The 16,589-nt window shown below is 44.8% G+C and overlaps 1 protein-coding gene across 1 annotated transcript in view; it reads left to right on the forward strand.

The window, feature by feature from the left end:
* The window catches only part of PPP1R12C (protein phosphatase 1 regulatory subunit 12C), a 45,565-nt gene that overhangs the window by 2,424 nt on the left and 26,552 nt on the right, over positions 1–16,589 (forward strand). The window contains exons 2-4 of the mRNA XM_083378827.1: positions 13,293–13,423; positions 14,227–14,345; positions 15,376–15,535. Of these exons, the coding sequence (XP_083234953.1) occupies positions 13,293–13,423; positions 14,227–14,345; positions 15,376–15,535 (410 nt within the window). The remainder of the gene's footprint in view (positions 1–13,292; positions 13,424–14,226; positions 14,346–15,375; positions 15,536–16,589) is intronic.

Here is a 16,589-nt window from a genome sequence, read left to right on the forward strand (position 1 = left end):
GGTCAACTGGAATTGATTGCAAGCAACCAAATGAACTGCTGTGTATGTGCTGGTCTCCTTTTATGAGACATATTTGCGTAGTATATCAAGCTAGTGATCATTCCTCACAGCTTTATCCTGCTAATACACACACACACAAACACACACACACAGAGAGAGTCCCCAACCCACTGTCTGTGGACTGGCACCGGTCCACGGCATGCCAGAAACCATGCCCCCTCTGGTCCACGGAAAAACCTCTCTCCACAGAACTGGTCCCTGGTGCCCAAAAGGTTGGGGGCCGCTGATATAAGTTATGGAAATGAAAGTTTATTGTAATGTCTGAACTTAACTCTGGCTTATACAGAATTAAACACTGGTATATTCCAAGTTTGGACATTATGGCAAGTCTTTCCTTTTAGCTGAGTTTCACCACTAGTAAGAGGACTAAAGGATGAATGAATGCTGAATTTTCATGCCAGTGGTTCCTTAATCATGGCATGTTGAAAAAGCTACAACCAATAAAATATATACTTCATTGCTACTGGTGTGGTTGTTTTCACACAATGTACTAACTTAAAGAAAACGTTTTACTGTGATAAATGAATCCAGATGTTCTCTGCTGACTTTATTCATGGCAAGCTAGGTTTCTTTAGAAGAGGGGTATCAAACTGCCGGCCCCGGGCCAGACGCATCATCCGGAAGCCGCGCCCACCCCATTGCCGTCAATGGCAAAACCATCCCGATACGTTGCGTGACATCACGTGATGTCGCAAGTTTGGCATGTCTGCTTTAGAATATTAACTGTTGTTCTGTTCAAAAGTGGCTAGTCATTCTTTTTGCGAACATGGTTTGCGATCATCCAGACCATGCGTCAAACTCCTACAATCCCCCCTTTTCCTCAAGGTCCTCTTTCTTGGTGCTCTCTGAGGTTGGTGGTTTTCTTGCAGATGTTTCATTATCAAATTAGGTAACATCACCGATGCTAGATGATGTCAGGTCTAGCACTGATGAGGTTACAGTTCAACTCTGAGCTACAAATATTCTCTTCCGTTGGTCCTCCTTCTTGTTTCTTGAATGGTCAAGTTACAATTGCTGTTTCAAACCCAATGGTAAAACATAATCTTTCTGAGTGAGGGGAGAGCAACACAATCCCGCTCTGGCCAACAATGCTTGCGATCGCAAGTGTGTTTAATGCCGCCCTAAGTCTTCACCTTGCTGATGGACTGAAGAACGCTCGATCATACATTCTGACTGGTTGGATATCTGGTTTTATTCCCAGTGGCAGGAGGTACAGTTATCTTGCTTCTTGACAACCGAGGCTGGTAACCACCAAATTTAACCATCAATATTTATATCTTGTGACCTGCACTGCACTGAAATGGATCGCAGGTCTGAATATTCTCCCCTTGCACCCGGCCAGGGCGGGTTCAGCAATCAATACTAGGACTAGCCTGGTTAGAACTGAGTATCTTATCAAAGCGATCCAGAAACATAATTGTCTCTATTGGGTATACATTTAGGAAGGAGCAGGGCTTTTTTTCTCATAGAACGCTCAGAACGGAGTTCCGGCACCTTTTTTGGATGGAACCTTGTAGGGAGGGCAAGGTGGGTTATATGACATGTGTGAGTTCCGGCACCTTTTTCTTTTACAAAAAAAAAAAGCACTGGGAAGGAAGCAACTGGCTCATCGGATTGCAGTTTGTTTTGGATTCCTCCACCGAGTTCCCATCAGAGGCAAGGAAAAGTTGTTATGCCTAAAATAAATCTCTTTTCCCTGGGTTTCTCATTAGAAGGCACTGGGGCAGCTGTCTCTTCTGTATGTTTTTTCCCCCCTAACCCATTCCTCCCCCCCCCTTTAATTTCACTCCTGTGAAATTTTCCATTACTTCATTTTCTTGAAGCAAGTTGGCTTCTCGCCCTGTTCCCCATCCTCCCGCCATCTCCAGATACCAATTTGTCAAACTGGCTAGGTAGTTGGGGAGGACTGGTTTCTTCTTTCTTCCCCTGTCGGGTTTTACTGTTCCAGACTTTAAGGCCAGTAATTGGCAGGGTTGGGAGTCGTGAGGAAGCGCTTGGTTGGGCCGTGACATGATATTGTGATCTAGAGGCTATCAAGCTGAGACTTGAACCCCCGTTATTCCACATCCTGCACTTTGGGATGAGAAAAGGGTTTTGTGAAGCATGCTTTCAGGTCCTTGAGGAGTGCTACGATATCCACACCCCCCCCCCTCAGTCCTCTCAAGGCTAAAATTGTTCTTTTTGTGGGACCTGATGCCTAATCTTGTGATGTGTGCCTTTTCCTAACCCTCTTACATTACATCTGATCATTTTAAGAAGAAAATAAAATAATAATAAAAAAGTTGCAGTCTGCCATTTAAAGGTAGAACGGTTAAGAAAGGCTTGCCCAAGCTGGCAGATTGATTGGTGCTGCACATTCATTATCCTTGGAGACTTCAGATCTTCACCCAGCCATCAAGCCCATTGGGTGACATTGACCTGGTCTTTTTCTTTCTGTCTTCAGACTATTGTAAAAAGAAAATGAGATAAGAACCAAGTACAGGTAGGCCTTGACTTACGACCACAATTGAGTCCAGAATTTCTGTGGCTGGGTGAGAGGTTTGTTAAGTGAGTTTTGCTCCATTTTATGACCTTTCTTGCCACAGTTGTTAAGTGAATCGCTGCAGTTGTTAAGTTAATAACAGAGTTATTAAGTGAATTGGGTTGGTTTCCTCATTGACTTTGTCAGGAGGTTGCAAAAGGCGATCGATCCCATGACCCCAGTACACTTCAACCGTCATAAATACGACTCAGTTGCCAAGCATCTGAATTTTGATCACGTGATCGTGGGGATGCCACAAAGCTCATAAGTATGAAAACTGGTCATAAGTCACTTTTTTCAGTGCTGTTGTAACTTTGAACGCTTACTAAATGAACTGTTGTAAGTTGAGGACTAACTGTAGGCCACTTTTTCTTTCGATAACGAAGGGAAGGATTAAAGATACAGAAGAAATTGGGGGATGCTGATGTTTTTTGTACATTGCATCAAATGTTTATGTTTTCTTCAGTGTTCTGGAAAATTTGAATGTTGCCTCTGGTGTGCCTGCTTTCGGGAACCCCAGCCTTAGCGGCATTCCCTGGATTATTCAGCATAAGCAAGAGGCTGTTTGGAGGTGATAGAATTGCCATCTTGAGATAAACTGAAGGCCTCTCCTCTAGTTCAGCTAACCGCAAAACTGGTGGCCTCCCGATGCATGGGGACTGGGAACTTTGCAAAAGTTGCATCATAGCTGGAAAGTGTCACATTGGGGAAGTCAGCTGCAGAAGGCTGGAACTGATTAAGAGATTTAAAATATAGAAAAGGAAGATAAATGCTAGGAAGAATGCCTCAATCCTTTTTTTTTTAACTTGGACGATCACCGGTCAAAAGTATGGTAGTTGCTGTATATGGGATGGGGATAGGTAGATTTAATGACCTTTGAAATCACTTCTACCTCTGTTTTATGCATAGGGCTAGCTTAAACGAGAGCATTAATAGATAAATGGATGCCTGTTTTACTCTGCCGGGATGTGCCTCCCTTTTTTAAAAAAATTGAGCGGAGGGCCACAATTGATATTATTGTCAGATAATATCACACAACACAAAGATGGTAGAAGAGGTGACAAAGTGAAAGAAATCAGGAGAAAGCTAATGATTTTTAACTTTCCCCTAGGGTCAAATTAAAAATTACAATTCAGGACAACCGTGTGGGGAAGCTTGAAGGCCACATCCAAAAGGCAATGGTGTGTGTGTGTGTGTGTGTGTGTGTGTGTGTGTGTGTGTGGTGTGTGTGTGTATGGAGCCTGGAAAAATCTCAATTTTTTAAAAGAAGCTGCTCTGCATAGCTTTACCAGTCCTCCTGTTATTAAAAAGGCAAGCAATGCTCATCTTCTAAGCCAGGGATAGGCAATTTCGACTCTTTTATGACTCATGGACTTCAACTCCCAGAATTCCTGAATCAGCCATGCTGAGGGGAAAGACAGAGGTTTCCAAGCTGAGCCATGTTGGCTCAGGAATTCTGGGAGTTGAAGTCCACAAGTCATAAAAGAGCCGAGCCCTGTTCTAAGCAGTGAACACAAAAGGTGAACCTACCATACAGCCCTGGGCAGGGGGCCATTTGGCCCTGTTAAGGTAGTCATTTAGTGCTTCTTCGTGGAGCTGCAACCAGTTTTCCAACTGTTCCCATGACTGGCTTGGGATCTGTAGTTACTCTCAGAGCCCAGGGGCTTTCTCCTTGCCACGAATTGCCAGAAGCCCTGAATGCTTATTCTTTGTGCCAGGTTTGCCCTCTGACTTTCGGCAAAGCAAAATTTAGAAAGGTTGTAGGAGCACATGGCCTGTGAACATCTGGAAATACGTTGCAGAATGAGGCCCGTTTCTTCAGTTTCCCTTGATTCTGGGGGAAAAAGAAAACCTGGGAATTATGCATAGAACCAGTTTCCAAAGTGGAGCCATAAATACTCAGAATAGTGGGCAGGTTTGAGACCGATGGTTGGATATTTGTATGGCTTTTTTTTTTAAAGGCAGTGTGTCCCTTCTGTTTTGGAGGAGGAGTAGGTCTAGCTTCAACTGAGAATTTTAAAAAATTAAAAATCTGAGAACCTGTGAACCCATACAGCAGGGGTGTCAAACTGCCGGCCCGCGGGCCGGAGCGTCACGGAGAAACCGCGCCCATCCCATTTTCGGCAATGGGAAAAAGTTCCGATACGTCGTGCGACGTCACGTGACGTCGCGAGTTTGATCTGCCTGCCATACAGTATTTATTGAATACATAGTGTGGTTACAATTTAAACAAAGCTTGTGATTCCACCCCTCCCCCTTTGGTCCTTGTATTTTTGAATAAATACTGACATGAGTGTTATCCTCTCAGTGCTGAGATGCTTTAGTATTCAGTAGAGTTTTGCAACGTGATGGGAGATTTGAAAGGATTCTGGTTTAATCAGAATTCAGATGTTACAACATTTGTCAGGTTGCAAACATTTCCATTTATGAGGGGGAACTATATATATTTAGATGCTGCAGTCTTTGGAACAGGCAAGTAAACAAGAACGTTCTTCTAAAAATACACGATTTCCCTGAGGCTGGGGCATTTTGCAGGTGGGTGGTTCATGAGAGAAAGTCTTGGCACATGGCCATAACCAAGCCTGGGATCCTCATCTCTTCAAGAGTGTTGTTGCCATTACTCATAGTCTCAACTGTTCAAATGGACATGCGCGTCCTGGGCTGGTTAGATGGAAGCAGGGCCTAAGAAGGAGACCTGGGGTGGCTTTATGGCAGGGTCAGTTCAAGTATGTTTCTGAGGAATGTTTTTACAACCAAAGTAAATTGTTCTCGTATGGTGGGAATTAAATCTTGGCCTTCTGAGCAGAGGCTACTACTACTACTGTTGGTCCTCACTTGGCTTGTGAAACAGTCAGCATCTCCCCTCCTTACCCTCCTGTGCCACCTCATCCAGTAGGACTCTTTTAAAAAGTCATATCCTGATTTCTCAAACTGATCTTTTTGACTCAGATGAGGGTAACCGCAGAAGTTAAGTTCTTTTTGTGGTAATGGAGTCTTATGTCTGGGTAGAAATAATCTGAATCCACGTTCTCGAAAAACAGCCCATGGTTTTCTTACCTTCAGGAAATCTTGGAAGAAGTGGCATCTGGCATTTAGCTCCAGCTAAGCTGTCTTGGGCGACTTCCTTTTCCAGGCAGTCCACCTGTCCTGTTACCTAACATAACTAACTAGTCTAGTAATTTGTGAAAGGCAAGCAGTGTGATACAGGTAGTCCTCAACCCAAAAACTGCAACTGAGACCTGAACTACGGTTGCCAAGCAGTGAAGTTTTTTAATGAGTCGTGCCTGATTTATTACCTTTTTGCCATGGTTGTTAAGAGAATCACACAGTTGTTAAGCAAATCTGGCCTCCCCCCCCCACATTGACTTTGCTTGTTGGAAGCCCCTGAGAAAGTCATAACTGGGATAAATAGATGTTGGTTGCCAATCACCTGAATTTTAATTGTGGGACCGTGTGGATACTGTAATGGTTGTAAGCATGAGGACCATCATAAGTCTAGGACCCGTGTAACTAAGGCAAGGACCACTTGTATCAAAAATTAGAAGTCAAGATCTTATCAAGGTACACCAGGTGTCTGTGTGTTGTAAATTGCTCATACGTAAACCTAGGAATATAGAGTTGAATTTATGAAGGAATAGTCTACAAACCTCTGCCTTCCCATTTGTGACAAAACAAATGTATGATACAATACAAACGTGTTCAAAATCTGCACAATGGCAGTGCACAAATTGTTGCACTGACTTTCCACAATCCAAGTTGCTTATATTACAGCACTCTTGTTTTCTTAGCATAGAATTTTGAAGCATTTTATTTAAAATGGAGTGTGCCTAGCAGGGTGGATTGATTTAAATCACACTTTAATTCATGTTTTAAATCAACCAACAGGAAATCTGATTTAAATGTATGGTTTAAAGTAAATTTGTCATTGGTTGTTCATGTTTTTTTGAAAGGTGTGAATCTGATAGCTGAATTGTGTTACTTGACAACCTGGTATTGTATTTTAGAGTCTACTTTAAGCCATATGCAGTGCACAAAATAAATGTGTGTTCTGTAATCTGTGTTTATCAGCATCAAGCTGCAGATATTGCTGCAATCTGTCAGGAATGTTAATACTGCTCTGCTTTTTTTTAAAAAAAAAACTTTATTTCCTATGATACAATGAGTCTGAGTTTGCCAGCATTCTCCAATCACTTTTGCTGGCGCCTTGCACTTGTGGCTGACAAACCACACCCTATGTTTTGTTCTTTTGCAGTTCAAGGGAAGGGGATTTGGCTCCTTTCACCAATTTGGATGACACTAATAAATTATAAATGGGGTCATTTGTGGGTTAGACACACCTGTTGAAGGTAGGAGCCAGTGGAAGTATTCTGGACTTATTTGTTTCTTAGTTTGTGTAAACTGGGATTCTGGAGGATTGCTGTGTCATCTGAATACTTAACTAATTCCTTAACTAACTGCTGTCCTAGATCCAACTCCATAAGCATTCAGTAACAACCCTTTTATCCAACCTGTATCTCTACCTTTTCCAGTCAAATAAATGGTGACTGAAAGCCCAGAACATTTAAGCAGCAGGTCCAGCCAGCTGAGCTAGTTATATTTTGAGAAAAAAAACTGAAATGAATAGGATTAGTGACCCCCCTGGCCAGGATTATTTTCTGTGAACTGACAGCCATGATATAATGTGGCTTGTTTTGGCCATGGTGTGTAAACCCAGCCGTTCTGGGATAGCATTATGTACCGATTAGGTCACCTCAGTGGGGAATGCATAGGTACAGTATGCTTATGCATAGGTACAGTATGCTTATGATACGATGTAATTATTTTTGAAATTGCTTAATATTTTTCTTTCTCTACCATATAGCTTGGCTGGGAGGTATCAAAAAATCTGGAAGATCATTAAATGGCTGCAGAGATGAACAGAAATCTGTAATCATTTGCTCTCATCTAGGGGCCATCTGGATTTTTGCAGCCTAGATCTGGGAGCGCTACCTAGACTTGTGTTTGTACAAACCAGACATGTCAAACTTCGTGACGTCGTGCGACACATTGCAACTTTTTCCCTATTGCCGGCAATGGGGTGGGCGCTGTTACCTTGTGACGCGTCCGGCCTGCGGGCCAGCAGTTTGGCACCCCTGGTATAAACTCTCGGTTTCAAAACTTGGAACTTCTATCTGTGGCCTGGTTGAAACTGGCCCTAGAGAAATACAGGTAGTCCTTGACTTACAACCACAATGGAGCCCAAAATTTATGTTGCTACGTGAGACAACTGTTAAGTGAATTTTTGCCTCATTTTAGGATCTTTCTTGTCACAATTGTTGAGGGAATCACTGCAGTTATTAACTTAGCCCAGAAGTAGGCAACCTCGGCTCTTTTATGATAGGGCTTTTCAAACTTTTCACCCATTGTACAACATCCAAGTACCACCAGTCGCCTGGCAAGGTGTCAAAAACCTGACCCCCCCCCCAAAAAAGGAAAAAAGTGATGAAGTGCAGGTAGTCCTCAACTTACAACAGTTTGCTTAGTGACTGTTCCAAGTTACAATGGCACTGAAAAAAGTGACACCCCCCAAGCCACAGCCGAGCAAGACACCTGCCTGCCTGCCTGGCTGCGCTCTTCCTCCTGTCCGAGGTTTTCATTGTTGTGAGCATTTCTGTTGAGGATTGGGGGTGGGGTGGGGAGGGTGTTTGGTTTTTATTCCCCCCCCTGCTGGGCAGTTGGAACAAGGTTTGGTCACTTCACATGACCCTGGGACACTGTGACCCTCATAAATGTGAATCATTTGCCAAGCATCTGAATGTAAATCACATGCTGCAACATTCCAGCTGATCGGCGCTTCTTCTGGGCTCAGCAGAAGCACCAGGATAAGCGCCGAGTTCCAGCTGGAGCCTGGTGCTGATCCTGGCGCTTCTACTGAGCCCTGACAGCCTTGCAGCTCCAGCCGTCTCTCGCTCAGGCTTCTGCGGTGCTGCCACCGTTTCAGCTCATTCCCCTCCCCCGCTACCACTTTTCTAGGATGGTCGCGTACCACCTGCCAGGGGCCAATGTACCACAGGTGGTACCCGTACCACTGGTTGAAAAGCCCTGTTTTATGACTCACGGACTTCAACTCCCAGAATTCACAAAAGACGTCAGAACTGAATTCTGGGAGTTGAAGTCCATGAGTCATAAAAGAGCTGAGGTTGCCTACTGTTCTGAACCAGCCCTCTTCTAACAAACCCCTTATCAGAAAGAAGAGACTGGAGAGCGTCCAAGGCTAAAAGGCTTCTGCCAAGATTTAATTACGCAGTTAACAAAAACACTAGAGCTTGTCTTCTCAAGCGGAAAAGTTGCTTTCAGCAACCAGCCCCTCCCCAAACACTCCTTTTATAGAGAGCTCAGGGCGTGGTCTCCCTGTGCCTCCTCCCGAGGAGTCCCATAGCCTTTCTTTGTTTGTTCCTGCTCGACTGCCTCCTGCGTCGGGCGTCCTTGAACAGGGCCAGCTGTGGGTCATCATCCTCCGCACTCTCGGGCTCACGCAGCTGAGAAGAGGTCCCCGGCTGAGGACTCTGCAAAGCCTCCAAACCATCATCAGCCGGTTCGTCTCCCTCCTCCCCCTCATCTGAGTCCTCCGATACGTCGGAGCCGGCTGTCGGACCCACAGGCTGGCCCTGAGTCACAACACCTATCCCTGACTTAGCCACAGGGTTGTCGAGTGAATCTGTGCCATTTTTCCATCGACTTTGCTTGTCAGAAGGTGGCGAAAGTGATCATCACGTGACCCTGCAGCCGTCACAAATATGACTCGGTTGCCGAGTGTCTGTGAACTTTGACCCCAGGGTCATGGGGATGCTGCAGCGATCATGAGTCTGAAAAAAATGGTCATAAGTCACTTTTTTTCAATGCCGTGGTAACCTTGAATGGTCACTAAAAAACTCTTGTAAGTCGAGGACTACCTGTAGGAATAGATGTGAGAGGAGCAGTGCTTTGGAAGCAGGCAAAAATGCACGACTGTTCGTGCGATGGCTACTCCGCTTATTCCTTGCCGGGATGGTGGCTTGGATTGACGCATTCAGCAAACGTGCTCATGTCCTCGGGGAGTTGCTGGAAATCAGAGAACACCAAAAAAGGCACGGTGGACAACGATGCTTTCACGGGTGCGAAGCAATCTGTTGAGGCTCACAGGAGCCCCAAGACCCTCTCTCCTTGACTGCCTTCTTAGAGGGTCCTCTATATCCATTCCCCCTGCCTTGGCATCCTTAAGTTCTCTCTCTCTCTCTCTCTCTCTCTCTCTCTCTCTCTCTCTCTCTCTCTCTCTCTCTCTCTCTCTCTCTCTCTCTCTCTCTTTTTTTTTTGAAGAACGTCTCCTCTTCCGTGGCTCTTTGATATCATACCCCCATCTGGTGTTATTGCCTCAGTCAGTTTTATTTTGCATGGGTTGACTGCAAATCCAAAACCTGTTATTAAAGGCAGATGAAAGCAATGAGCAAAAGCAGCTGCCTTCAGTTCTGACGTCTTTTGTGCCTGAAAGAAGAAAAGTAGCACGGCTGCATTTTCCAGGCGTTATAAGAGACATCAAAGATTTACTGGTCCAATTTTCTTCCTTCTCTTTCTCTTCAACCCTCTCCCGCCCCCACCTCCTAGTTTTGGCAGGTGATTATTTTTTGACATATATACCAACTTGCAGCGTATCTGGTGTGAGATGCAAAAGGAGCCGTTTTTTGAGATTTAGCACTTAAAAAAAAAAAAGTATCACCGGCAATTCCTTTGCACATAATATCAAACTATGGCTTTCCCTCTAAATCAGAGATGTCCAGCCTTGGCAACTTTTAAAACTTGTGGACTTCAGCTCCCAGAATTCCCCAGCTAGTGTTGTTCCGTAGGCAACAGACTTATGGAATTCCCTTCTCAGAATTCTGGGAGTTGAAGTCCACAAGTCTTAAAAGTTGCCAAGGTTTGACACTAAATAATAAAAGCTCTTCGTGTGTTTTCCCTGCTTTCTCCCCCTCACTTTTACAGACTGAAATACTTCCTCTTTGCCATAAACCAGAGTTTGCCTTTTCATCCAAGCCATTGTTATCTCAGAGTGCAGCTTCCTACACATGATGCCCCAACCCGGTCAGATCAATCAATGTGATCTATCCATGGGGCTCCTACTTGATGACACATAATCAAATCGGATCAAACATGGTTTGCTATTAAATCCAAATCAGTGGGCTGGATTTCAAAGCAACCTTGAAACCATGACTTATTGTCCTGGTTTCAAGAAAAAAAAATCAAGGAGGACCCAGATTGTTGGGGGCAATAAGCTGACTTTGTAATAATGCCGCTTGGGGTGGTGGTGAAAGCCCTAATAAGCAGGCATATAGATAGAATGAAGGCTATTGCTAAGCACATTGATTTGTGCTTTAGATTGTAAACCGCCCTGAGTCTTCGGAGAAGGGCGGGATATAAATGGGATTAAAAAAAATAATCAAAAGTTTCCTTTCTGATGATATTTAAGAAGCCATCAAAGACCTGACTTTTCCAGGCTTTGGGGAAGGGTGAAGGTTAAGCCGCTGCTGGATGGTTATATGTTGACTTTAGGTTGCTCATTATCTCCTTTTTGTCTTTTTTTGTTTTAACCTTTTAATTGTAAGCTGCTGGAATCATTGGCAGATGATGACCTACAAGTTATATAAATAAGTAAATAATAGTTTTGCTTCATTGTGTTTTGGGCCCAACATAACACTGCATGATATAGCTTTCCTTGGAAACTAAGTGATCATATCTGTTGCCTATCCACTCATATCTTACCTCTAGAAATAAAGTGTTAAGTTTTCTTTGCCAGCACTACACAGGTGGATTGAGAAGTTTGGTAGGTTGAAGAATTCTGTTCTAGCTATTCTAGCTCCTTGTGACTAGAAGTTAGATCAAGAGGATGCCTTTGGAAAGGAAAAGCATCTCCAGATGGCCATGTCAAGTTTTGGGTAGACATCAGACCTGAGATAAACCCTCCAGTTGCATGTGCACATGATTTTTTTAAAAAGAAAATCTTATAATTGTATGATGGCAATAGTTGGAGTCGATCAGAAGGTCGGCAGTTTGTCAGGTCAAATCCCGAGTGCCACGTAGCAGAGTGAGCGTCTGTTACTCATCCCAGCTTCTGCCAACCTAGCAGTTTGAAAGCACGTAAAAATGCAAGTAGAAAAATAGGGACCACTCCGCTGGGAAGGTAACAGCGTTCCGTGCGCCTTTGGCGTCTAGTCATTTATTTATTTATTTATTTATTCGGTTTATATACCGCCCTACTCCCGAAGGACTCAGGGCGGTTTACAAGGCAAAATTTGACCACATGACCACAGAGACGTCCTCGAACAAGTGCTGGCTCTTCGGCTTTGAAACGGAGATGAGCACCGGCCCCTAGAGTTGGAAACGACTAGCACGCATGTGCGGGGGAACCTTTACCTTCACCTTTAATAGTTGGAGTAGTAACTTCCCTTCCCCTGTAAGTACAAGCTGTGCTTCAGTAGTATAGATGTTCCCAATCTGATATTTTTCAGATGCCTTACAGGTTTTCCCTAGGAATAATGGATGTTGTATTTTAATTTATCTAAAGGTCCCCTTTAGCCTCCAGATCTCCTCACCTGGACATTACAGGTAGCCCTAGACTTAACGATTGTTTGCTTAACGATAGTTGAGTTAACGAAAGGCTACTTTCCCGTCAAGTGACGAAAAGAGATGAAAATCCTGGATTTTGGCAGGGAGGATTTTTAGCTCCTGAGCCAAAAGACACTCCGGAACAGAGCTTCCCAGAACGTCCCCTACCGCCCCCCCCTCCCAAATTCTCCTTTCTTGGAATTCCATCCATTTAATGAATCATGAGATCACTTAATGACCACAACTGGGAGTGCGAAGACTTCAGTCACTGGGTAAAACAGTGACGTGACTGCTTTGCTCAACAACCCAGATTCTGATCCCGACTGTGGTCATAAATCAAGGACTACCTTTATTGGTTCCAGTTTTGGTTTTGGGTCTAACAGTTGAGTTTAGGGCAGGGATGGAAAACTGGTAGTTCTTTTGTTCTCAAAAACAGTCCTAGCATCTCTCTCCTTTGGGCATTCTGGCTGGTTTTATTAGGGGTTGTTCAGAAAAATCTCCGGAGAACCACAAGAGTTTCCATCACTCGCTTAGATTACCTTCTCAAGGCTCCTTTCCAATAGCCCACATATTTCGTTCCCATCTTAGAAGCCTGTTGCACTTTTTCATCCAAATGTTCTGGGCCAGAGATTTTATTCTGTGGCCTACTGTGTAATTGTGCCTCTGCCACAATCTTCTTATTACTTGGAAACCTTGATTATTTTCCTGTCAAATGCACTTGACCCCTGCCCAGTTGGGATAACATTTTCGGTTACCAGGTGCACTGAAAGCAAGACGAAAGATTAAAAAAATTCCCAGGGACTTTGGTTTTTCAGTCCTATTCTCTATAGTCTAGTGTAAAGTCTACTACCTGTTTACAGTGTTCTGTTTCCCCGTTCAAGGGTTGCCATTTTAACCATCGTCCACCCTGCATGGCCCAATCACTGCCGTGCTACTATGGGGTACGTGTTTGTGGCACTGGGGAAGGAATGGAGGGTGATGAATTTGATGAGGGGAGAATTGGCTTTTCTCCTAAGGCAGGTGAAGACTTTTGTATTACAAATGAGAAAAAGTTTGGGTTGGATTTGTTTGATAATGAAGCTTCTGGTTCTTCCAGGCCTGCATTGATGAAAACATGGAAGTGGTTGAATTTCTGGTGGAAAATGGAGCTGATATAAACCAGGCAGACAATGAAGGCTGGACTCCGCTGCACGTCGCTGCCTCCTGTGGCTACATTGAAATTGCACAGTGAGTTTGGGCTGGGTGAGGATTTGTGCATTTTTTTGCCTAAAGCTCCTAGGTCCCCAACCTTTTGGGCACCAGGGACCGGTTCTGTGGAGAAAGGTTTTTCCATGGACTGGAGAGTGTGTGGTTTTGTGTGCTGCCTGCATCCCACAGATGGGGCTTTGCTTGTTTGTGCGGCCTGGTTGCTGTCATGCAGCGGCCTGGTACCAGTCTACAGACCGGGGGTTGGGGACCTCTGTCCTAGAACATCAGAATTCTCAGCCAGCCTTACAGTTCCTTCTTGATGCAGGTGAGTGCAGTGTGTCCTTTCACACCCTCCACTTGGTCACTGAGCTAGTTCAGGCATTTGCTCTACTATTACATTGGATTCTCCAGCTGTAGAAACTTCAAGAGATGCTCTGTCTGCTGATCATAGCTGGTACATTTCACGCTCAGTGAAAGATGCTGGATGTGTTTGGAGGACTGTAACCTTAGGCAATCTTTTTTTAAAAGAGGAAGAGTCTTGGCTGCATTTAGTGTCAGAGGTTGCAAGGAAACTTGCAAAATTTGTCTGTGTCCTCTTGACATTCATCTTCAGTGGAATGAGAGGGGGAGTTTTGCCTAAGTAGTCAGCGTATAGGTCTTAAAGTTTACAGTCTTTGAACTTTGTATTTGACACCCCAGCAGACTAGGTTATCCGAATTAAGCTTTGCAGGAAGCTGGTTATGACAACCAGATGGCCCTTTTCTGCTGAGTTGTAGAGATTGTAGGCCTGATATGGGGCTGGGTGGCCCATGGATCTGACTGGGCTTAACTGTCTGGCCCAGATACCTCTTGGACCACGGTGCCAACATTGCTGCGGTGAATAGTGATGGGGACGTGCCACTGGACATTGCTGAGGCTGACAACGTGGAGGCCTTGCTGCGAGCAGAAATTGAGAAACGAGGTAAGAGACACATGGAGCCACAACAGATGCAGCTCTGCTTCCTCTAATGACCCATTAGCGGGTTCTCCAGCTAATTGGCTATGGAAAGAGGGCAACTGTTAGAAATTTTCACCATTAAAAAAAAAGAAGGACACACTACAGGTAGTCCTCAACTTATGACCACTATGGAGCCCAAATTTTCTGTTGCTAAGTGAGACATTTGTTAATTGAGTTTTGCCCCATTTTACAATTTTTCTGGCCAGCATCCTTAAGCGAATCACTGCAGGTGTTAAGTTAGTTAACACAGTTGTTAAGTGAATCTGGCTTCCCCATTGAGTTTGCTTGTCAGGAGATCGCCAAGTGGATCCCATGACCCCAGGACACTGCAACCCTCATAAATATGAGGCAGTTGCCAAGTTTCTGAATTTTGACCACATGATCATGGGGATGCTGGAACGGTAGTAAGTGTGAAAAACAGTCATAAGTCACTTTTTTCAGGACCGTTGTAGCTTGGAACAGTCGCTAAATGAACCGTTGTAAATCGAGGGCTACCCATAGTGGCTTTGTTTAGACTACCTAGCTGTAAAAATTGATCTGTTGGATTCTTTTATATACACAGTCCTGTATATAAAAGTACATATATAGAGAGAACAGAAATAGGCTAAACTTAGGTCTGGTAAATGTTTTCCCTCTTCAGAGCTGCATTGCTGTTGCTGCTGGTTATAACTTCCCCAAATTATTAGCATGAATTCTTTATGTGTGGACTGTGACATCCATTTTGCATTTGAATCCAGAGAATATGAAGAGTTGCGTTGCCCGCATGTGTAATAAAAAGTGCGGATCACAAAATACGTGCTGGCCCCTATGATGCGATTCCAGCTTTTTTCTTTTCTTTTCTTCCTGAGATGGAAAGAAAAGTTCCAAAGATCCGATTGCTATGATTTCATTTTTTTAAAAAAAAGTATTACGTGTGAGTTTTCTACACTATAGTGTGGGCACATCCATTCAGGATTTTTCGGCCGCTTCACGTCACCATTTCCTTTGCTTTCAGGGGTAGATGTAGAGGTAGCCAAGCGGGAGGAAGAAGAGCTGATGCTTCGCGATGCGCGCCATTGGCTGAATGCTGGCAAAATTTATGATGAGCCTCACCCCAAAACTGGGGCCACCGCCCTCCATGTGGCTGCTGCTAAAGGCTACGTCGAGGTCATGAGGTGAGAGTCTCCCGTTTCCTGAGCAACTCTTGCCTCTGGGTCACCTCACCCTTAACCGGTATGGATTGTTAATTGCTTTTTGGAGAAGAAAACGGCAGCCTCTTCTGCCTTTCCCCAGTTGTGTTTGGAGGGACAAAAGCAGAAGTCATTGGATCTCCTAGCCCTCTCTTCCCCCCACCCCCAAGCAGAATTTTGGGGAGGACTGGTTTTCTGACCCCATCCACTTGGCCAAGCCCAGGCAGGGCTTATGGAAAAAGGAAAGCCAAGCAGAGGTCAGTCCCCACCTAGCCATCTCTCACCTTCTTCAAGCAAAAGAAGGAAAATCACCAGATCTTGTCTATGGAGGTTCTCAGTCATCCAGATGCTGGTTGTTCCAAAGGTGCTTTTTTTTTCCCCCAGCAGGCAACTGGACTTTCTTGTTTTTCTTTGAAGACGTTTCGCTTCTCATCCAAGAAGCTTCTTCGGCTCTGACTGGATGGTGGGGAATGGAAGGATTTATAGTCCTTGCAGACAGCTGGGCGTGCTGAGCCAAGAAAGCGCCACACCCAGTTGCAGTACTCAGGTGACCCTGAGGACACAGGTAAACCTCCAAATGGCCTCAACGGCTCTCTAAAAAAGAAATGCAAATGACCAGCTGTCTGCAAGGAATATAAATCCTTCCATTCCCCACCATCCTCTCAGAGCCGAAGAAGCTTCTTGGATGAGAAGCAAAATGTCTTCAAAGAAAAACAAGGAAGTCCAGTTGCCCCCTGAAAAAAGGCACCTTTGGGTCAAGAGATCTTGGATCTCAGCTCTTTTTCTTTTAACCTGAGATTCTGAGGAGTGGCTCATGAGATTAGAACGCTGGGCTGACTGTCGGCAGCCTTGCGTTCGAGACCTGTTGCTGGTATGGGACAGGGTGAGCTCCCGTCACATGCTCTAGCTCAAGGGTCCCCAACCTATGGTCCGCGGCCCAACACAGGGATGCAGCCTGTTGGCCGCCGGGCCCCAGGAATAGCTGGTGAGCCCCACCCCACTCACGGTAGCACCGCTCCGCGGGCACTAGCAACCCCAT

This window comes from Vipera ursinii (genome assembly GCF_947247035.1).
Source record: "Vipera ursinii genome assembly, chromosome: Z".
NCBI lineage: Eukaryota > Metazoa > Chordata > Lepidosauria > Squamata > Viperidae > Vipera > Vipera ursinii.